At 43.3% G+C, this 24412-nt stretch overlaps 1 protein-coding gene across 1 annotated transcript in view; it reads left to right on the forward strand.

Moving 5' to 3' along the window:
• IL1RAPL2 (interleukin 1 receptor accessory protein like 2) overlaps positions 1 to 24412 on the forward strand; it is a 451202-nt gene that overhangs the window by 394613 nt on the left and 32177 nt on the right. Inside the window, exon 6 of the mRNA XM_036739832.1 lies at positions 9811 to 9940. Coding sequence (XP_036595727.1) covers positions 9811 to 9940 — 130 coding nt within the window. The remainder of the gene's footprint in view (positions 1 to 9810; positions 9941 to 24412) is intronic.

The raw sequence follows: 24412 nt of genomic DNA on the forward strand, positions 1-24412 counted from the left end.
GAGTGGGCGGGCAGCCACCTAAACAGATGGGCATGGATATAGGTATGCCAGAGAGCTGATATGTGCATAAAATATGAGTAGGGCCAGATGCCAAGCTAATGGTTAAGGGAATTCTCCAGTAGTTGAGTGTTTCACTGGAGAGCTGAGGTGACTTTGAGAATCAGCACTCAACTGGGCTTTGGTATTGTAGTGGCCTTGATCTTATAATACAAATCTTTTCCTTGGCTTGCCAAGATTGTCGGCATGATACAAGCCAGCATTTCCATACACATGGGCAGGATCGATGGCTACCAATATGGTGTGAATTGAAGGATACTGCAAACCCAAAACTATACCCACCCCTGACTGCCATGCTACCCTCTCTTCCTACCTAGCCTGAAATGCCAGCCGTAAGAGATATTTCATTGGTCTAGACAACAAAAATGGAAGCATTAATAATAATAAATCACATTCTTTTTTCTTAGTCCCCAAATTTTAGGGATCATAGATCTACCACTGGAAAAGACCTTAGGAATCCAATCCCTTCATTTTTCACAAGAGGAAAGTGAGGTCTCTTGAGGAAATTACTTCCTCAAGGTCACTCCTAGGATCCTAGATATAGAGCTGGAAGGGACCCTCAGAGAGGTCAGTTCATCCAAATCCTTCATTTTCCAGAGGAGAAAACTGAGACTCAGAGGGACAAAATGTCTTACCTGAGGTCACCCCAGTCCTAAGTAAAACAGCCGAGATTCTAACCTAGGTCCCCTGACTCCAAATGTACTAGTGCTCTGGCTACGTAATGAAGTGCCTTATCATGGCAGCCCTGTACAATGGATTAGCATCCCTGTTTTATAGAAAAAGGGCACTGAGGTTCAGAGGGGAAAAGTAACTCCACCCAATGGCTGAGTGTCCAAGCTGAGATTTAAACCCAAGTGTCCTGATTCCATAGTCAACCCATCCTTCCACTCCAACATTCTGCCTTTCTAGCATGCATTGGCTCAGCTGGTCCGGAGAAAACTTTGGAACTTTGCTAATAGCTCAGGTGTTCATCCCTTTTAGCCCGACGGTGCCCCAACAACATCAATGACAGGTGCCAATATGCGAATATTTGTAATATATTGTATATAGTGTATATATATATGTGTGTGTATATATATATACAATATGTTATATATTGTAATAGATACAAATTTTTGTAATGAAAAAAATTGAAAAGAAAGTAAGTGCCCATTGATTAGGGAATAGCTGAATAAATTATGTGGTACAAATGTAATGGGATTGTTCTGTAAGAAACAATGATTATGAGGCATTCACGGAAACTGGGTTAGATGTCTTGAACAGTTATAGAACAAAATAAAAAGACTCAAGAAAAGCACAGACACAACCTCAAGAAAAACAAGACTAAAAGGCATCAGAATTCAGCTCAAAGCAACGATCAATCGTAACTCCAGAGGCCAGTGATAGGTGTCCTTTCTCCTGGCAATGAGCTTGGGGCCTATGGGTGAGGAATAAGGCATACATTGTCAGACGTGGGCACTGTGCCACATTGTTTTTCCTTAAATGTACTTCTTTGTTACAAGGGTGGGTTGTAGGGTGGGGAGGGAGTATTGGGAAGTGATGATGTTTAAAAAAAAACCCAGAAGTATCAATAAAACATTAAAAATAAACAAATCAATGAATAAATGAATGCATGATTTTTCAAAAGTGAATAGCACCTTTGTTGAAGCCAAGCTAGCACATTTTAAAATCCCACAGGTATTTTCCACAGAGTTGCCATATAATACCTAGTTCAGTCTTCACATCCACTTTAAGCATTTCTGTGGTTGAATTAATGAGAGCACTAGGGACCAGGGCTGTCCACCTACCTCCCCCCCCTCCCCCTGCTGCCCCATCCACATGGCTATCCCATCTTCTCTATCACACAATCCTTAATAACAACTTTGACTCCTGTTCTTCTTCAAGAAGTCTTCCAGCTTGTTGGTGCCCCCACCCCAGCTGGAAAACTATGGGAGGTCATGATCAAGACTGGCGCATGATGGGCAAGAATTGATAGGGCAAGACCACTGAGGGAGAACATCTGGAGAGATGCTATCAGAGACATTACGAGTGTTGGAGCTTTTCCTCCTAAGTTAGACAGTCGAACTTACTGGAGTCAGTGTTGTTTAGTGGGTAGAGTGCTGGACCTCAAGCGAGGAAAACCTGAGTCCCACTTCCATCTCTGATGCTTCCTAATGGTGCGACCTTGCTGAGCCTAGGTTTTCTCATCTGTAAAACAGCAAACGGTTGTTAGTGCTGATCTCACCAGCTTGTTGCCCTGGGAGGCTTAAATGAGATAGTGTATGTAAGGAGCTTTGCAAATGTAATAAAGCGCCAGATAAACATCGATTATTACTATTCTTTGTGCCAACAGGTATGGTCTTATCACCTGGGAGTTTCCCACAATCCATTTTGATTGGTGGGGGAACCTTCTGGTTATTATCGGAGGGTTTCAGGGTTGATCCCCACTCAAAGAAAGGAATTAATGTATGGCTCATGTTCTCTTTACTGACTGTTAGAGCATTCTCCTATGTGATAATCAATTTAGCCCAGCGGTAGATTCCTTAATTGCTTTAGAAACCCCAATTGGTTTTGAAACCAAATGCGTAACCTAAAAAGAAAATCTGAGTTCTGGATTTAATTTGCAGTCATACTCTGCCGAAGTGATTATATTTGTCGGCCACCCTGCAAACCTAGATTTCTAAATCAGTCAGGGAATTTTTTAAATGAAGTCACTGTTCGATCTTAAAGCATTTATGCAAAGGCTCTGTTTTTTCGCAATCCCATAGCAATATAAAAAATCATGTGCATTTGATTTGTGAATCAGTCTACATGAGGGGCAGGGGGAGAGGATGTATGTGTGTGCTCACTCAGGATTTGGTTACTTTGACTGCCAAACATTTTCAGTTGCTGCAGGTGATTTGACTTACTGGCATGATATGTTAACATTCCTAAACAGGGATCTTTTTACACTCCCTTGGTCTGGCTGAACTGGACAGAGACAAGTAGGACCACAAATTAGACTGCAAGTGTGAAGAAAAGCAGACAGAGGCCAATGGGGAGGTTCCCACAATCCATTTTAATTGACAAAGAAAGAGTTGGGAAACTGTTCATATCCTTTAGCCAATCACCTTTTGGGGAATGGCTCTTTATTTCAATTCCCTGTATATTTCAATTATCAGACTTTCCATTGGTGATATTTTATGCAAATATCTTCCCACTCTACAATTTCTTTTCTAATTCTGCCTTCATTGAGTTTATTCATGCGAAGGCTTTTAAATTTTATGTGATCAAGATAGTCTGATTTATATTTAATGATCTCCTCTAAAGCCTTGTTTAGTTAAGAATCCCCTTCAACATGGTTGTAAAAAGGCAACCAGTTTCATGTACCTTTAATTTTTTTAACATTGTGAATCCACTCGAAGCCTATTGTGATATTTGGTGTATGACACCATTCTAAATTTAATTGCTGCCCAACTGCTTTTTCATTTATGTTCTTGGGTTTATCAGACACTGGGCTGTTGTTTTAGACTCCTATTTCTTTCTCGTCTGGTCTGATCTACTTTTTGGTTTTTAGTCAGTCTCAAATAGATTTTTTTAGTAGATTCATTTATTTATTTTTAGTTTTCAACATTCACTTCCATAGGTTTTAATCAAATAGCTTTAATAGCTTCTGTTTTAAAATATAGCTTGTATTTTGGTAATGCTTTGCCCCCTTCATTCATATTTTTTCTCTATATTCCCATCGAGATCCTTGATTTTGTGTACTTCCAAACGAATTATTTATTTTGCCTCATTCTATAAAGTATCCTGCAGTAATCTGATTGGTGTAACACTAAATCTGTAACTGAATTCAGTAATATTGTCATATTTATTACATTGATACCATCTGAGAGTAATTGCAATCATTTGTCTCCATTTATTTGTGTAAAGAATATGTTGTATTTTGTATTTAAATAGGTCTTTTTTCTGTGAATGGATGGGTCAACTCCCAAACATTTTATGCAATTTGCCATGATTTTGAATGGAATTTCTCTTACTATTACTTCTTGGTTTGGGTTAGTATTAGAGAAAAATGCTGATCATTTTTGGGAAGGTATTTTGCCTCGAGCTCATTTGCCAAAGCTATTCATTATCTTCGGTTTGGTTTGATTTCCAAAGAGGATGTCTCATTGCCCCACTTTCACAGAAGCACAGACTTCAGAATTGGAGAGGACCTCAGTGGACATGCAATCCAACCTAAACCTGAAATCAATACTTTTTCTTGCAACCCACCCATCAAGTGATTATCCAGCCTTTGCTTAAAGACTCACGGAAGGCGGTTCATTCCATTTTTGACTTGCCCTAATTGTGAGGAACTTTTCCCCAAAATCAAGCCCAAATTTACCTCTTTGTAACTTCCATCCATTCCTCCTAGTCCAGTCTCTGCATCCAACAGACCAAATCTAATGACTCTTCTAGGTGATAGCCCTTCAAACATTGGAAGAGAGTGATCACACCCCACCCCATGCCCAGTCTTCTCTTCTCCAGACTAAACCTCCCTAGTTCCTTCAGCTGAACCTATTACATAGAGTTGAGGACATCACCATCCTAGCGATTTCTTAAGTCCTTCATAAATTTAAAAATTGTCAAGATAGTTTTGAACCCTGATTCTTATTAAGCATACAAACTAATTTTCGTCATCTACAAATTTGATGAGCATGCCACCATCACCTTTTTCCAAGTCATTGCTAAAAATGTTAAACAGCATGGAATAGATCATTATACTAAAAACATACTGCCAAGAAGGAATCTAGATAATTGAATATATCAGTACATTTGATACTTCTTGAGTCTTGCCAAACATTCTGAATCTATTTAATAGTCCTTAATATAATAACAATTAACAGTATTTAATAGATAATAATCTAGCCCAGGAAGTGTCGAACTCACAGCCCACACAAGCAGCAGCAAATCTCCCCAGTGTGGCAGAAACCAGATTAAAATGTAATTGGGAAATATATAATGAAATAAATAAAAATACAGTAGAACATAGACAATGTTAATAGGTGGTTTTCTAAATCAGTATGCAGCCTGCAGGGATCCTTACGTATAAAGTTATTGGCCCCATTTCTATTTTAATTTAATACCATACTCCAATGACAAAATCATTCCTTCTTCCTCCTCCATTGATCCCAGTGTTCTCTACTATGCTTCCTACCCAACTCTGGTTCTCAGGTTTCTTCACCTGAATAGATCTCCTAAATATACAGAGCTACCCTCTCCTCTCCACCATTTTGTCTTTCTTTTGAATAAGTTATGTTTTCTCGGAGCCTTATTCAAGCCAGAGGTTTCATCTCACCAAGTGTCAGTGATACCTGCAAGGTCAAGTTTGCCTCATTTCATTACCATCTCTAGTTCATCTTGCTTATGAGCCATAACTTGTGCATTTGTTTATAGACATCTAAGGCCAGAGGTTTAATTACTGTTGCCTTTCATGAATTTTGTCTCCTGTGAATTTCTGGGTGTCTCAGACAGCTGGTCTTCATTATAGCTGTACTCTTGGTAGCTATATTCAGTCACTACTCTCTCTACATCTTCCTTTTGAAAACTTTGAGTTACTTAACAATTCATATTGGCCCTTGTTGGGAGAACTTCATCCCTGGTGGGAACCCTCCCATTCCTTTATTTTGAGACCTTCCCAAGGCCTCATATGGGCAAAGAAACAGGCATAACTTTCAGCATCTTTTCAAGAATTTCCCTAGTTCTGCATCCATTTTTGCAAGGGGAGGAGCAGCAGCAGAAAGTGTTTTCTTTGGAGGAGGGGAAGGAATGTTCTCTCTACTTTGTTTTTAACCATCTCCAAGTAAGCATCCTAACCTAAAGTTTTCTCAAGAATCTGGTCCCGATCTACCTCCTTCACAATTCAGTCAGCTACCAGAACTCCTCTTCCTCCTCTCTTGCCTAATCTTTGAAAATACCATCTAAAGGGGGGCAGTTTCTGCCCCCTGGGGTAACTAGTCAATGTTTCTCCACCTCTTCAACTTTCATTTTTCTTCCATTCTCACTAGAGGATGTTTTTTTCTTCCTTATCTGGCCTCTTGGTAGCTTGCTCTTAACTGTAATTCATTATTTACCTCTGTGGGCTGTGTCATTTATTTCAGAAGATTTTTGGAGAGAGCTTTTGTTTAGAAAGGAGGAAACGCTGTGCAAAAATCAAGCTTCGGTGACAGGGCCTCTTTTGTCTCCCTGATGTATAGAAATTCAGAGGTGATATCTCCAGTGCATTGAACATAACTAAATGTTACAAGATGTGGATTTTTTTAATCTTTTTCTTACACACTGTAGCTTGCTTAACCTTGGGAAGTCACTTGATTTCAGTACAAGCCTGTTTCAAAATCTCTTCAAACAGAATTTTCTCCTTCCTATTGGAAGCTCAGAGAGTAGGGCTGTTTCCTATCCAGCACCAGCTGCATGAAGCTACTTGATACAAGTCTGAGGAAAGACAAGGACGGAGCCAGAGCAAGTACCTTGTGATGAAACGCCATTCAATTCTTTCAATCATTTTTTATCCTACTTTTTTAAAGACAGGAATGTATGCTTAGCCCCATCTCGAGGAAAGCTACCTTCGAGAGACCCTGTGGTATATTGGAAAAAGCAGTGGCTCTGAAGTCAAATGAAATGGTTTCAAATGCTGGCCTCCATCCTTATGACCTATATGACCTTGGACAAGTTCCTTCCCCTCTCTGAGCCTTGGTTTCCTTCTCTGTAAAACGAGAGAGCTGTATTACAAGCTCCCTTCTAGATCTGACATTCATGGAGTCATATCAAGAGCTGGAGGAGGCCCTCTAATCCAAGCCCCCCATTTTACAGAGGGGGAAACTGAGGCCCAGGAAAGGGATGGGACTTGCCAAAGTCACACAGGTGGTAATTATCAGAAAGGCATTTGAATCCAGATCTTCTGAGCCCAGAGCCAGTGCTGTTCACTGTTCTGACCTCTCATTTAAACTTGCTGGTCTGGACCATGCACCTAAGGCATCTGCCAACAGCTGGTGGCAGGAAACCTTAATAGTAGGGTCAGTTCTTTGAAAGGATGTCTAAACCTCTGAAAAGTTGAATCCGTAACTGCCTTACCCTCTCCTGTTTTGCATAAACCTTAACTTTTGTTTAAGCATTTAAATTTGATTACTTCATTGAAAGTGGTAGTGAATTAATGAATGGATGAACACACATTTATTAAGCACTTACAGAGTGCCAAGCACTATGCTATATGCTGGGCGGGGGGAACAGAATACCAGAGGTGGACAAACTTTGTCCCCATGGAGTTTGCATTCTAAGGAGGAGAGACAAAGCTATATAAGAGAGTGGTGGTCAGGAAGGGATGTTCCAGTTTGGGTAAAACACAGAGGTGGTGAGCAGAGTCGTGGGGGGACTACACTTTCCAGTAGCAGTGACCATATTTATTCGACTTTGGGCCTAGAACTGACAAAAGGAGACAGAGAGGGGAGGGCACATGCCTGGCAGCTGAGTGGAAGGCAAGAAGATGGGAAAAGTGCAAAATAAAGCATGGCTGGGGCCAGCTAGAAAGAGTGGGCCAGGGGGGGGCACTGGCCCTTCAAGAGTAGTGTGGGCCCCAGGGGAAGAATCCTAAAGCTCGAAGGGGTTATATCCCCCTGGGCTTGGACTCTTGGTCCAGAAAGTAGAGTGGTAAAGCAGCAGGCAAGGGGATAGCTGAAGTATGAGGTAAAGTGGGAATGTAATTCAGCCCTGAGAGGATTATTCTACATTTTGGAAGACAAGCAGCACTGCCTTCTCTCTCCTGGCTTCTCCCTTCCTAGAGAGTCAGCTAAACCCAGAAGCTTAAGCCCAGGAAAGGAGAGAGAATACCTGGTTGGGTTAGCCATCCCAGGAGTTGAGGACCAACTCCTTCCTCCGTGGTGAGAATGATTATTTAACAGTGGTTTTATACAGTTTATACAGGAAATTCTTGAAGACTATAAGTTTCAGAGCATGTAGCAACCTGGGCTTCCTCTCTGGAAGTTCCCTATACTAATGAGATCACATACCCAGTCCCTTCCCCAAAATACAGTTTACACAGGATCTGTGGGAGGTAAAGCAGTCATTCAGTTTGGTGAGAGATGGGATTTATTTAAACTTGAGGTTAAGGTCATGCTTGGTTGAGTGCGTATGTATGTGTATATACACACACACACACACTTATACACATATATACACATATTACATACATCCATACATATGGATGTGTGTGCATATATGTGTACATGTCTATAATATTTATATGTGTGTATATTTATATGTGTGTAGACACACACACACATATATCCTCACAGCTCAGATAAAAGAGACTGAGTCACAAACAAGATTTTCCATGGGCTTATAAGAGATTTGGGTAGAATCCCCATTCTGCTTTGAGGACAAAAATCCACTTGGCTACGAGGATATTCACATGTCACAGAGAGGTTAGGTGATTTGTCCAGGGTCACACAGTATTTGAGGTTGAATTTGAACTCAGTTTTTCCTAATTCCAGGTCCCACAGCTGCCGTGTATTCCTGACTCCAAGGCTAGAATGATGCCATGCTACCCCAATCAATCAAATGCATATATTGTAATTCTCCCATGTGCCTGGTCCTGTGAAGGGTACTAGAGATAAAGAGAGTTGAGCCCTGTCCTCAAAGAGTATACATGTTACTAGAGGACACAGTATTTTTATAAATAGGTATATACCATACATCCAGAGTACATGGAGGGTAGCCTCTGAAGGGAAGTCTGAAGTAGCCGAAGCTCAGAGGAGACCTTCCCTTCTGAGGTTACCCTCCATCTACAATTTCCTCATTAAAAAAGGGTATGATAGTAGCACCTCCCTCCCAGGGTTGCTGTGAGGGTCAAATGAGAAAATGTGTGTAAAGTGCTTTGCAAACCTTAACATGCTGTGGACATGCTAGCTGCTATTACCAGCTCTCTGATCGTGGCAAGTTCTTTCATCTCTGCCTCAGTTTCCTCGTCTGTAAAATGAGTCCAACAGCTGTGATACTCATCTTACAAAGTTGTAAGGAACAGATCATGTTAAGTGCTTTGCTTAAAGTGCCATCTAAATTGCTGGTTGCTATGACTATTACCCTCTTTTGGAAAATGAGGCTCCGAGATAGGCCAGCATTCAAAAGTCTATTGGTGGCAAAGGCAAAAGGCAGGCCTCTCCCCTCCTGCTTTGGTGTTCTATCCAGCAGCGGCTGCCAACCTTGCCATAGAAATGAGGCACTTCTCCTAACTAGATACTTATATATGTTCCCCACCTCCCCCATACCCCACTCCCAGTAGAATGTGAGCTCCTTGAGGGCAGGCCATCCTTCACTTATTTTGGTATGCCTGACACTGACATTTTGGTATGCTTAATAGAAGGCCTTCTAGGTCCTTGGGTGTGGCCTTTGGACCAAGTCCAAGTTTTACAGAACAAATCCTTTTATTAACGGGATTTGTTCTGTGAAGTATGGATTCAGTCAAAGGGCCACACTTGAGGACCTAGAGGGCCACAGGTGGCCTCGAGGCTGCAGGTTCCCCGCCCCTGCTGTAGTCAGAAGAAAAGAGGAAATGATGGTCTTCTAAGAACCGACGGGGAAATAACTGAGATTTGCAGTGGTTTTCCCAGAGGCCTAATCATCATTTAGCAGACGAAGATGGGGTCACATCCCATTTTGACTTTTCATTTGAAGCAGCCCTTTCCTGTCTATCTGTCAGCCATAATCAAAAACCATTTCTCCCTTCCTCCCTCTTTTCCTCCCTTCCTCTCTCACCCACAGGTAAGCCTCTCAACATCCCATGCAAAGCCTTCTTTGGATTCAGCGGTGAGTCGGGGCCAATGATCTACTGGATGAAAGGAGAGAAGTTTATTGAAGAGCTGGCAGGCCATATTAGAGAAGGTGAAATCAGGTACTGGAGTGGAATTGTTTGTGTGTCTGTGCTGTGCGAGCTATTAAGGGAATGAAGTGCCCTCGAAAAATTGATGCAATGTGAATGATTCCCTCATCTCTAACCTGCCAGGTCCTGGTGAGCACAGGAGAGCTGAGCCCCTTCCAGGGAGGAGAATGGCCTCCAAAAGTTGGCTCATGTGTTATGGCAGTCTGTGCCCGGCACCAGAATGGGCCAGCCTCAGAAGGTCCTTCAAATCCCTTGGTGCCCAAATTGCTAGACTCTTGCCAAGGGACTCTGCTACTGCTACTCCTCCAGCCACAAGGGCAAGTCTTTGATGCCCAAGTTTCTCCATGGTGGGAGAGGGGGGCAGTGCCCTGTCACTTCTGAAAGGAAGCTCTCTCTGTATGCACTACAGGCTGGGAGAGTTCTGATTTTCTGCCAAAAAAATTCCTGATAGGTGGAGCCCCTGATAGGCAGTGTTCCTTCCCTGCCCCCAGTACCCAGTGATGGCTTTAAATGTCAAACCTCTCACGGTTCATCTTCTCCCCATACCTCTTAAAGCCAATCCCTCTTAGGCATACCCAGGAACTTAATAAGATCTTAGACTTAGAAGGAACCTTCAAGGTTATCTAGTCTGGGGAATCTGAGGCCCAGAGAGTAAAGAGACTATCATAAGGTCACATATAGGACCTCAGAGGTCATCTAGACCAGGCTTCTTAAACTTTTTCCACTCCTGACCCCTTCTCACGTTTAGGCAGCCATCGTTGGTGTTACGTAGCCTGAGAGCATGTTCAGTGCAAAATGCACATGCTTTGTGTTCAGAACCAAGGCTGCAGTGAAGTTGCGTGATGCAACACCAGCAAGGCTTCCAGAAACACCTCGGATTCATTACATGTTTTATTCTGAATTAATTTTCAGTGGTTGCGAATTCAGAAACCTTTTACTGTTGCCCCCATATGGGGTCACAACCCCCAGTTTAAGAAGCGCTGCTCTAGACCAACCCTCTCATTTTACATTTGAGGAAACTGAGGCCCTGAGAGTAAAGAGACTAGCACAAGGTCTCATGTAGCTCAGAGAAAGTGACTTATCCAAGTTGCTTCTTGAACACTTGGAACTCCTATTACACAGGTAACAAATGCCAGAAACAGAATTCAAACTCGGGTCCTCTGACTCCAAAGCCTATACTTTTTCCACTGGACCACACTGCAGGAAATTACTATTTTTCCAAGCCCATTTAGTTTCCGCTTGACTCTACACAGAATGTTAAATGACAGGGTGAAGACTGGGCCCTTGGTCTGGTAGAGAGTCCTTTGACCTCAGGACGGTGATGGGGAACAGTTGTAATAACATTAAGGTACTTATCCTCACTAATGGTCTTCCCCAAAGGAGTCTATCAGGCCTTCAGTAGTACTGAACTGGGTTTAAAAGGCATTCTCATGGTCCCCATACCTGAGAGGTCATAATGCCAAAGAAACAAGTCCTTGTTATCTATCAAGACCCTAACCCTTCCTTGCCATAATCCCTAGGCTCTCCCTTCCTGTACGTATGCCATGAGGCAGAGTGCTGACATATTTGACTCCTTCAAAGTTCCACTTAAAATACTTGTCCGCAGAGATGTTTTCCCTTCATTACAAGCTCAACTCAGACTCTCCTTTCATACTTGTATGATTTCCTCCCCTTACATGAGGACATACCCCATCAAGTTGTCCTTAATTTTGCATTTCTTAACAAACAAATTTCATTCCTTTGGGCCTGGTAATTAAGGATGGGTAGGGTATCCTTTAGGCTGGTGAGAAGGGGAAGAGCTCAAGTTCTAGGTTATAATTAGGGAAGGAGAGGAGAACAGGTGTCATCAGCATGAAGAACTCCATGTGTGGAAATTCCCCCCACCCATACAAATCAACAACTTGTCAAGGCAGCTTAGCTGCACAGTAGCTAGAGGGCTGGACCTGGAACCAGGAAAACTCCAAGAAGTCGAGGCCTGCCTCAGAGACTTACTGGTTATATGACCCCTGGCAAGTCATTAAACCTCCATCAACTTCAATTTCCCCATCTGTAAAACAAGGATAGTAATAGCACCTCCCTCCCAGGGTTATTGTGAAATCAAATGAGATAATATTTGTAAAGCACTTTTCAGCTCTTAAAATGCTATATAAATGTGTTTTACTACTACTACCACTACTACCACTACTACTACTACTAGAAGGAAGTAACTCAAAGGAGGAAGATATCAACGACTGAAGGAGGTGAAACATGACCAAAAGGCTTAAGAGATGTATAGAATTTCAGTAGGCAAAAAGGAGAGAGAAGGGCATTCCTGGTGGGTGAAAGCGGGAGGATGCATGGTTGGCATGAGCAAAAAAAAATAAAAAACCCAGTCTGGTAGAGGTCAGACCGTGAAGGGTCTTAAATGCCAAGAGCAAGTGCATAGAGTTTTATCCAGAAATCACTGGAGCTGTGGAAGGTTTTTGACCAGAGGAGTTAGATGACAAAAGCAAGGATGAGTCATCTTGTGGTCAAATAGAGAATGGCCTGGAAGGGGGTGAGTCGCAAGGCAGAGAGACTAGTTGAGGGCTGAAATATTGCAATAATCCATGAGTGGGCTGATCTAGGTAGGCCTAAAATAAAGTGGTTGTAGGGGGAAAGGGGAAACAAGCATTTATTAAATGCCTACTATGTGCCAGGTACTGTGCTAAGTGTGTTACAAATCTTGTCTCATTTGATCTTCACACAAAAAGGGAAGTACTATTATTCTACCATTTTTACAGTCAGGGAAACTAAGGCAGAGAGATGAAGAGACTGGTCCTGGGTCAGACAGCTAGTAAGTACCTGAGACCAGATTTGAGCTTGGGTCTTCCCAATTCCAGGCCCTGTGCTGTATCCATTGAATTCACCTCAGTAGGAGTGATCAAGAGTTGAAAGGACATGGTAATTAATTGGGTATGAGGGGTGAAGGAGAGGGATAAGTCAGGGGTAAATCCAAAGTCTTGAGCCTAGGTCACTGGTAGAATGACAATACTATAGGAAAGTCAAGATGGAAAACTATTCTGGGAGAAAGAGAAGGAGTCTGGTTTTAACTGTTGTTGAATTTCACACCCAGGCAGGACGAAGAAGAGAGCACAAGCCTAGGCCCACAGTTCTGGGCCAAAAGGAGGAAAAAAAAGCAATCAATGACAGAGAAAGTTTAAGGAGTATTAAATACTGCAGAGATATCAAGGAGAATGAAGGGTGAGAGGAAAGAGAAGGGAAGCTCCCATCAAAACCATAAGTTATCAGTGACCACATTCATCAGCTTTTATTCATGTAGCTTTCCTTTTACCCTGATCATTCTTGAAAGGACATTCTAAATTTCACAGTATAAACCAGAAAGGCTATAGAGTTATTTCTCTGGTCAATGGCCAATCACTCATAGCACAGACCCTGGCCAACAATCTAACTGATGGAGACATGGATTGTCATAAGGAGAAATGGACTAAAGAATGTTGACCCCAGATCCACTATTGGAAAAGCACCACAAGTTTTGGCCCTGGCACCACCTTCATCCATGAGAAAGAACACCCTCCATATCCCATTTTAATTGGGCATAGTACCTGGGACAGTTTATTCATTTTGCTGTTATGTCTTTTAATTCAAACTCTTGAACTCAGATGACCAAATATGCTAATAATGCAGTGATTTTTCATCACCAAATCTCATCTCAATCAATTCCCCCTCCTAATCACAGCCTCTCCTGAGCCTAATATGAGTCAGCTTATTTTTTGTCATTTTAAGAGGTTTCTCAATCTAGTCTCTATCTATGGTCTTTATTAAGCCAATTACACATTAACAGACCTTCCTGCCAGCTGATGTCTCTTATTTGATGAACGTTCTTGGATATTTGGGACATTAGTGAAACAACAGAAAAGGCACATGGGACTGCTTGACATTCTAAGCTGTGAGGCATTGACTAGGACCAGTTGATAGTTCCATCTTGGTTAATTCTTTTAAATAAGAAGGCCAAATAAACTACACTGTTAGGATTACAGATTGACAAGGACCCAGGCCATTGGGAAACTGAGGGGGTAGAGTGGCATGGCAACCCAATGTCCACAAGCTTCTAGAAATACTCTGCCCATAATATGGGTCTCAGAACCAGAAGTGTATGGAATCCGTCCCTTCACTGGTTGAAGGTGGGATATCATAGGGACCAAAGATTTGGAGTTCAAAAGGATCTTAGAGACCACTGACTACTGTCCCCTCATTCTACATGTGAGGTTAATTGACTTGCCCTAGGCCCTACATCTAGTAGTATCTAAGGCAAGATTAAAACTAAGGATTCCTTTACTCCACAGTGAGCAAGCTATACTGCCCATCAAGTTAAACCTAGGAGGCTTCTATTTTCTCAAGCAACACAAGGTGTCACAACTTTTTAGCTCCATATGTTATTTATATCATATCACATAACATCGTATCATATGCGTTTTATATCATATAATAATTATATATTACCCCCCCCCAAAAAAAAAAAAACAATGACTGAGGACAGTTTGCCTAGGGAAAGAAGGCTTGAGTGGATGGAATAACAGTCTGTAGAGAGTCCTCCCTATTCAGTTGTTACCTTGTAGCTCACCCAGCAAATGGGATGAGAGCTTTACCAGGCTTCAGTAGCTTTCCTATGATGTCAATATGCCTCTCATCAGCCACGCTACCCTCTGTTATGTCCTGAACATACATTGTGCTGCCAAAGCTCACAAGCTCAGGGGTAGCATCTTACAATTTCCAGCGAAAATGACCTATCCCTTCTACACAACTCCAAGTGGAAAAGGATTATGGGACTGGGCTACCGGCCTTTGTAATTGCATCAGAATCAACCTGCCCATTGTTTACCCTGGCTGCTGTCACTGGAATGATGTAAAACCTGAAGAGACTTTAGAAGCCATGCAGGCTAATACTCTTGTTTTACAGAGTGCGAAACTGAGGCCTAGGGAGATTAAGTGACTTGTCCGATGTCACACAAAGGATCATGGATCTAGAACTGGACAGGCCTCAGGGACCGTGTCTAATCCAACTCCCTCATTTTACAGAAGAGAAAACTATGGCTCAGGGAAGGGAAGTGACTTGCCCAAAGTCGTTCATAGGATCCTAGATCTAGAGTTGAAAGGCACCATCTAGTCCATCTCTCTCAGAGGAGACTGAAGCCCAAGGAGGGGTGAAGTGACTTGCCCAAGGTCACACATAGGATCCTAGATCTAGAGGTGGAAGGGACCTCAGGGGCCATCTAGTCCAACTCACTCATTTTACAGATGAGGAAACAGTCCAGGAGAGATGAAATCGCTTGTCCCAGATCACACAAGTAACAAGAGGCAGAATCATGATTCAAATTCAGGTCCCAAGTTTACTACTCTTTCCCTGTGCCATGAAAGGATAGCAAGGAAATTTGGTGTCCAAGACCATCATTTCTCCTAGTTCCCGTTTTATGACTTTGAGGATTGTTAGTCTAGCCTCTTACGTTAGAGGCTGTGAATAGGCCCATCTAGTGAGCACGCTGGCTTCACTGAGCCCATTAGCATCCGTCTGTTGAGGCCAGGAAGTTAAACTGCTATTTGGCGAGGACTCAGTGGGCATACTGGCAGACAGAGAGGGCACTCACTCCTACTGTATATGTGCCAGAGCTTAACAGGAGCAGTTTGGCGGAGCCAAGGAGGGCACATCTCAAAGCCAGGGAGTACCTCTGATGGAGGATCAGTCCCAAATCTGGGCCACTCCAGGATGAGGAGCCCTATGCTACTCCTTGGCCACAGCTTCCTTTTCACTCATCTTACCAGTGGCTGGAGAACTTGGGGCAGAAGGGGGGCAGGAACCAAGGCTGTTTGAGTGCTCTGTAGTGCTAATAAAATTGTCCTAGAAAGTAAGCTAGTCCTATGAAAGAATATGAAGCAATACTATTCTTTAAGCCTGCCTGCAGGCCTGTGAATTGCACCTGATTATCAAAGGAGGCTGGTGAATTTCAGTGCACCTACTTTGGCCAGGCAGAGACATTTTTTATTCAAAATCTCCCTCACAAATCACTCTATCAATAGGGCAGCTGGCTTCCTGATGCCAGGCTGTAACATAGCAAACCCTTTATCACACTTAACCTGAAAGCCCTATTCAACGTATCTTTAAGTTTTTATGGAAGGCCTTTTCAAATGCCAATAATTTGATTCGTATTAGGCTCATGAGAAACTGTGAATAGGACAATTTTCCATTGGTATGGGGACATTTGTTTCATCCCTTTCCTGTAACATTCTTTCTCTGAGTAAAATGCTCTGACCAGAGAGGTCCTATGATCCAGGTATGCCAAGTTTCTTCCGTGAGAAGAAAAGTCAAATTAAAAGGAAGATTCTGAGTCACCTGCTACATGGAAACACCCCCTCCCCTCTCCAAAAAAAATGTCTGAAAGGGTTCATGGAGTCAGAGGTCATCTAGTCTAACCCCCTCACTTCACAGATGCAGCCTAGAGAGGTTGTGACTTATCCAAGGTCACACAGGGAGTAAAAGGCTAAGGAAGGATTTGAACTCAGATCCTCCAAATCTAGAACCAGGGCTCTTTTTAGATGTACCACACTGCTTCTTGCAGACTGAAGAAACCACAAAAGTCAGGGTGGAAAAGAAATCGCAAAATTTGTTTTTGGCATGTTCCCACCCATTCTTTCAGGTATCCTCTCTCTTCCCTGAGCGTCCAAGATCTTCCACCGCACTCCCCTCCACGGCCCAATCTGTCTTTCCCTGCCTGTTCTAGGCAGTGTCTCCTGCTTCAAAAGGATTCCTCATCTTTAAAATGGCAGTGATAATAATAGTACCTACCTCCCTAGGTTATTGTGAGGATCTAGTGCGATAAATATTTGTAATGTGCTTAACACAGAACCTGGAACATAGTGAGTACTATGTAAATGCCGGCTATTATGATTATTATTATTATTATTATGAAGTCTCTTGGAAACTAAGCACTACCAATGATCATCTGGGCAGCTAAGTGACATAATAGAGTGCTGGGCCTGGAGTCAGGAACACTCATCTTCCTTAGTTCAAATCTGGCCTCAGATACTTTCTAGCCATGTGACCCTGGGCAAGTCACTTTAATCACTGTCTGCCTCAGTTTCCTCATGGAGAAGGAAATGGCAAACCACTCTAGTATCTTTGCCAAGAAAACTCCAAATGGGGACACAACAAGAATTGGACACAACTGAAACAACCAAACAACAGTGGTCATCCAATCAACCGGCAAGTATTTACTGAACGCCTGTCATTTTCAGGGTTCTGGGTGCTTGGGATGCCAAGAAAAAAACCCTCAAGGAGCTAACACTTTTGGTGGGAGAAGGGGGCAGCATTAATCAATCCACCAACAATTATTAAGTGCTAGGTTCTGTAGTAGGTTCTGGGAATCCAAAGACACAAATGAAACAGACCCTGCCCTCACGAGCTTACAATCTACTGAGGAATGCAACTAGTACAGCAAGAAAAAGTAAATATAGGTTAAGTGGAGGCTGGAGAGACCACTACCAACTGAGGGAATCCGAGTTTCCAGTAGGAGGTAATACCTGAGCTTAGCTTTGACTGAAAATTCAAATTTCAAAATTCAGAGACTGAGAAGGAAACACATTTGAGGCACGTGTGCCTGTGCCAAGGCACAAGAAAGGGAGGTGGAATGCCAAGTTCAGGAACAGTGAGTAGGCCAGTTTGGGTGGATCCAAATGTGTGAAAGGGAGTAATGGGGAATGAGGCTGACAAGGTAAGCAGGAGCCAAATTACAAAAGGCTTTAAATGCCAAGCTGGGAAGTTGGTATTTTATCCTCTAGGCAAAAAGGAGACACCAATGATCTCAAAGCCAGGCTGAAGAGTTTACATTTTGTCCTAGATGAGGCACTGAAGACTTTTAAGCAGGAGAGCCACATGGTCAGGCACAATAGCCAAAGGGCAGGGAAAGGCCATATCAGTGTTTTTTAAGGAATAGGGAGACCTGGGCTAGTCTGCAGGCAGCAGAGAAGGAAAAAGGGAGAGACAGAGTATTAGAGATTAAAGGGTGAGTGGAGATGATGAAAAGGGGAGTTGGGAGGGAATGGGACCAAGCAACGACCCAAGTAGAGGTTGTGACCTTGGTTAAAGAGGAGGGCCATGTCTTTCTCAGAAATTGAGACAGGCAAGGCAAGACTGGGTGATGATATAAAAGGTTTTGAGGCATGGAATAAGGGAGGAAAGGGAGAATATCTATTGTGGGCAGTATAATAGGGATTCAATCAAGGCAGAAAAAAAAAGATTACCGTGCAACAGTGAAGACCTCATTGAGGTGAAATAATCTACCTCTGGCCAGTGTATCTACATGTTTTATTGGCCCACTACATAAATGTGGCTCAAATCCACAGTAGCCCAAGCCATTCCCATCATTCCATGATCACTTCATCACTCCATGGAGATGGTCCACCCATCAGAGAGGCCCAGGATCCTTCATATCCGTTCAGTCAGCCTATGGGGATGGGAGACAGAATCATCACAAGATGATGTTTATGCTTGTACAGGAGGTAGAGAGTACTACCCCAGAATCAAAGGCCCAGTAAGTGGCCCCTGTCAAGAGGATAAAACATCCTGAAGTTGAATGGATGTGGTTTAAATCCTGGATAGCCCACTCAGCTCTGTGAAAACCTGGCTCCAAGGCAGTCTGGGAAGCTGGGTATATTCCCCTTCCCACTGATTGGCCTTGGAGCCAATCACTATCAAGAGCCAGGATTGGCAGGTTGTGCCAAAGCTCTAAGGGTAAACCACAAAGTACTTGGATTTCAAAGGCCTTCGCTAAATGTATTCACTGACTATTCTCTCTAGGCCAGAGGCCAGTAGGTGGTGTAGTAGATAGAATACTGAGCCTGGAGTCAGGAGGACCTGAATTCAAATCTAGCCTCAGACACTTACTATTTGGCTCTGGGCAAGTCACTTAACCTGTCTGCCTCAATTTCCTCAGCTGTAAAATGGGAACCACAATAGTACCTATCTTCCAAATGAGACCATTATTTACAAAGCCCTTAGCATAGTGCCAGGCACTTAAGAAATGCTTGTTCCCTTCCCTTCCTACTCCTGTCTAGGGTCATTTCCATCATTACCCATTTTTAAATGGTAAGGTACTACAGGGCAAGGATATATCGAACATACCTAAGTGGTTGTCACCATCACAGTCCTGTCACCTGCACTCCCACTCTTCTTCTCACAGCTGGCCAGGCTGATGGATTCATTCGAGTCAGCTCTAGGCCTCAGACTCCTCATTTTACAGAGGGGGAAACTGTGACCCAAGGAGGGGAAGTGACTTAGCCAAAGTCACACAGCTAGGCAGAGTCTGAGGCAGTCCTTGAACCCAGGCCTTCCTGATGACAAGCCCAATGCTCTATGTAGTAACCAGAAAGGGAGAATGACCTTATCTCCCAGCTGCTTTAGTAAGAGAGCTGGGATTCATCCCCAGAGCTTCCATTTCCCAGCTCATTGTCCTTCCCACTATGCTCTGCTGCTTTCTTTTGCTTCCTGCCACTGTTAGGAGAATGAGGGAAACCCAATAAAATCAGCAATAAAAACAAACTTCCAAGGGATATCTTGGGTTCCATCCACCTTCAGTCCAATCTCTCATTCTTTCTATACCCACAGCCCCAGGCATTGATCACTGATTGAAACAATGTTAGAGCTCTCTGGCCCAACCCCTACATTGCACAGAGAAGAAAACTGAGCCCTAGTGAAGGGAAATGATTGGCCCAAGGCCTTCCAGCAAACCAGTGGAAGAGGGAGGCCTCAACCTTGGGTCTCCTGATTTCAATCCTAGGCTCTTTTCACCACACTCAAGCTCCACAAATTCACTTATGTTCACTAGACTATTAACCAAGGGGCTTAAACACTAGAATAAGTTTCAACAATTGGAGGAAACAGAAAAGGTTTTCTATTTAGTGAAACAGGATATTCCATTCCTCGGAAGTTCCCATCGCCTCCAGCATTTGCATTCCCTCATGCACAGAATGCTCCTTCCTCACATATTCCTCCTCAGCATTGTCTGCCTCGAGTTCTAAATCTCTAGGAGCCCATCTGGGTAACTGCTGGTGCGGTGCTTGGCACACAGAGACAGGGTCAGGAACAAAGGCTTTTTGATGATGCCGACAATGGCGAATGTTGCTTACTGGACATTGCTCAGGCATTAGAGAAGCTGGGGCTGCCAGGTCCCCTCATTGGAATTGCTCAGCTCTGTAAACGAGGCCTCCTAGCAATCCCAGAGCACCTTTGCAAACTCACAAGGAGGCAGTTAACCAGGTGCCTACAGTGGGCTCTGAAAGCATATGGGAGTTGTCAGCTTCATGAAACATTTTCTTCTCCACTGTCTACTTCCATGGCTACCATTAAATAGATAAAGTGCTCATTCAGAGGGGTGGGAAAACAGGCTGGGACAGAGAATTGGTTTGATGAACACTGGACTAAGGATAGAGTAGATTTTCACGAAATCGAGTAAAATTGAATAGAATAGAATGACCTTGTGTTAAGGCCTATAGTGAAGTGATAGTGAATAAAAAGGCCATTTCTACATCAGGAAGACCTGGGTTCTAGTCCAGCCTCTGAGATATACTGGTTGGGTGACCTTGGCTAAACTACTTAATCTCTCAGGACTCCAGGCAGCTGCAAGAGTATAGATTACAGAAAAAGTGCCACCCTTTGTTGGTAAAGGGACTTTCCTCATTCAGGAGTTCCTCTATTAAAGACAGAAGAGAACTAGAGATTACATAGATATATATGTGTGTGTGCGTGTACGCACGTGTGTGTCTATATATATGTGTGTATGTGTGTGTGTGTATATATATATATGAGTGTGTGTGTGTGTGTGTGTATACACACACACACACACGCACATAGATTTCATCATCCATGAATATAATTATCCCTTACTGAATATTACTTTAATTTAATGATTTTAATTTATCTTAATTAGACAATGTTCAGTGGTATGCCCGACTTATTGATTGCAGACATTAGTCCTTGGAGTGAAATCACCAGCAACTGACATTATAAATGTTGTCCTACTACTCCCCAGTACTAGTCTTCTGTGTTCATCAAGCTGGGTCCCCAATTGCCATCTCTGAGACTTTGCTCATACTAAAATCCCTCCCCCCAACACACATACCACCTCACTTTACCTAGCTACATCAACCCATATTTGTCCAAAATCTGGTTTCTGCCTTCTACAGTGCCCCCCACTTTCCTTCATTGAACTCATGTTGTACCCATTCCAGTATGACCCAGTCTAACATTTGGTTCTACACTATCTATATTACTCTCAAAATTTTCCATATAGGTTCCCCAGCCAGGCTATAAACCCCTCAGGGGCAGTGACTGGCCACGTCCTTCTTCTGCTTTTATATATATCCCCCATAGCGCCTGGCCACACAATAGGGGGTGTCTGTCTGTCTCTCTCTAAATATATATGCATATATATACATATATATAAATATAAATATTTTGATTGGCTGATATTTACTTGCTAGGCAGTTGCCTGACTCTTCTGAAGAGTGATTTACAACCAGAAAGGCCACCTTACTATTTACTCCCAGAGGAGTAAGTAGTTCCCTCCCTCCAAATTTTCCATAGCTGATTATTAATACACATCATCTATATTAATAGATGGGCCGAGGGCAATTTTTCAAATCCTCTCCCCAGATTCTCTCTGCAGCCTCTGAAGATCTATTTTGGAAACAGCTTTAGACACGAAGAATGAAGGCCTGTGTATGGGGGACAGGCCGAAGCCTTGTGTCTCCATGCCTGGCGAAGGCAGAGGCCACCCTGGGAGGGAAGCGTCCAGTCAAACTGGGTTTGTGGGGTCTGAGGAGCTTCTGTGAATAAACACTGCTATTCCTGAGAGGGATACCCAGGAGGTGGACAGAGCCGCCCAGGCAGGATGCCACAAAGAAGCCATGGGAGAAGGGGGAGGAAACAGCCGACAGGCTATGGATGAGAGCTCTGGTCAGGAGAAAGTTTGAGTTGTTCTTCAGACAGAAGTGGGGGGTGGGGAAAATGTCTCCAGAGCTGATCAGAAAGCAGAGGGAATGAGCAGAGAACTCCATGAAGGCAGGAGGTGACAAAAGAAAGACCAGCAACTTGCGATTTTCCATGATATTAGAAGGGAAGAGAGATGAATGATCCTCAAATCTTTTGCACTTGCCTTTAAAGTCCCCCATTAACATTTTCTGTGTCCTGGACTGCTTTGACAATCTAGTGAAGTCTACGGACCCTCTTCTCAGAATCATGTTTTTAAATGCATAATAATAAAACACATGCAATTACTCAAAGAACTTAAGTTGAAATAGTTATCAAAATATTGTTTTAAGGGTGCAAACCCCAGGATAAGAACCCTGCTGTAGAAGGTAGCAGTGTCCCTAAACTATAGTACGGGTGCTTGGTTCAGATAGGCATCTCCCACAACCTGGCAATTCATAACCAACAAAGTCAAGAACTGAGTCAAGACAGAGTTAGGGAGCCATCCTTTTTCTCCAACTTGCCTTTCTGGAACTGGGGACAGTCCAATACAAAGAACTAACTTTAGTGGATCTGCCCCTCTGTAGGCTTCCTTAAGGCTAGAAGTGCAACAAAGTGTTGGGATTGCCAAGGGCTGTGCCCCTTGGGGAAAAGAGAATGGAGAGGGTCTAAGTAGCATGCCGTGGAAGATGAGATTGGCATATGAAAAGCAAATGGTGGATTATCTGTCTACAGATAATCAAGAAATAACTCTAGTTCTCTCCTGATAACAGCAGCCTTCAGGTCACTACAGGAGCTATTATTTTCCTAATTTTATAGAGGCACAGATGTGGCAAATGATTTGCCAAGGTCACATACCTTGTAAATGGGTTGACCAAGATTAGAATTCAGGTCTCTTAGCCTGGAGTTCTTTTCACCAATAATAATAAAACTCCTATTTCTATGGCACTTTCACCAAAGCAACCTTATGAGATTTGTGTGCTACAGGTTGTTGTTGGTTTTGGTTTTGGGGGGTTATTTTGGGCAGGGAGGATTGGATAAATCCTATTATTTCAGTGATGTAGGGAACTCCCAGGTAAGGAAAGCCCCTCCACTGAAATCAATCAACATTTGATCTGCAACTTACAGTCTTAGTTGCCAAGTGTTATGATCCCTGTGTTCAAGGTGAGGGAGCTCCCACACTCCCCCTGCCCACACCCACCTTGGCCTGGATCACAAAGTCAGTAAGTGCTAAAGGCAGGATTTAAACCTAGACCTTTACTATATCATGCTGCCTCTGACTAGGCTGACCTCATGCTGACAGCGCATGATGGAAGCATCCTCAGAAGCCATCTCTAGGTGTATAACGTAAATACGGAAACTATCTTTGATACCTCACTGGCTCAGCTAAAATATAAAAGCTTGAGCACTGGAAGATTTGAGTTCATTAAATAAACTTTCCAAAGTTTATTTAAACAAAAGTGTGAAACAGGAAAGGTTCCCATTCTTGTACCCTGCCTGCCTCTTTACCCCACTGGAGGTCTTCCCCTTGGTGTCCAGTGACCTCATGTTGTCTTCTGACTTCCCAGCCCCACCCCCCATGGCACCCTGCTCTCTCCAGGCAGTATTGCCATGTCCCTGCTTTCCTCCTCCCTTCCATAGGAAGGAAGAGGGATAAACTGAGACCAAGGGAGGTCAATTGACTTGCTTAAGGTTACACAAAGAATTCTAAATCAGGAGCTGAAAGGGACCTCAGGGGGCCACCTAGTCCAACCCCCTTATTTTAGAAAGGGGGAAACTGAGGCCCTGGGAAGGAAAGTGATTTGCCTATGGTCCCAAAGGGTAGGAAACCTCAGAGGCAGGATTGAAATATAGGCCCATTTGCTAGCCCCCTGCTCTCTCTGCCTTTCAAGAGCTACTAAGCTCATTCATGTTAAGTGGCTAAATTGACAACAGATTCATGTGTCTCCTGGTGGCATTTGCTTTATAACAAAAGATTCCTGGAGCCCAGACACATTAACTCGAGGAAATGAGTCAAATAGAAGAAAATTGAGGCACTAAAGGAAATTCATTTGGGATGATTCTTAGAGGAAAGGGTCTTGTACCTCCACCCTATATGGCTGGCCCTGTCTAACCTTCTCTGGCAGTCTTTTCCAAATACTTCCTAAGTACCATGGCAGTATCATAGGACCAGAGATTTCAAGCTGGGACAGACCTCAGAGGCCACCTAGTCATTGTACAGAGGAGGAAACCAAGGCCCAGGGAGGAGTGAGGTGACTTGCCCAAGGTCCCACATAGGATCCCAGGTCTCAAGCTGAGAGGGACCTCAGAGGCCAACCCTTTCATGCTGCCAGGCTAGAAATAGGGGTGGGGCAGGGGAATTCCCCAGAATCACACATAGGATACCAGATTTCAAGCTGGGAGGAAATGCTGTGGCCATCTAGTCCAACCCCCTCATTTTACAGAAAGGGAAACTGAGGCCCAAGGAGGTAAAGTCACAGCTAAGAT

This window comes from Trichosurus vulpecula, chromosome X (assembly GCF_011100635.1).
Source record: "Trichosurus vulpecula isolate mTriVul1 chromosome X, mTriVul1.pri, whole genome shotgun sequence".
NCBI classification, from domain to species: Eukaryota; Metazoa; Chordata; class Mammalia; order Diprotodontia; family Phalangeridae; genus Trichosurus; species Trichosurus vulpecula.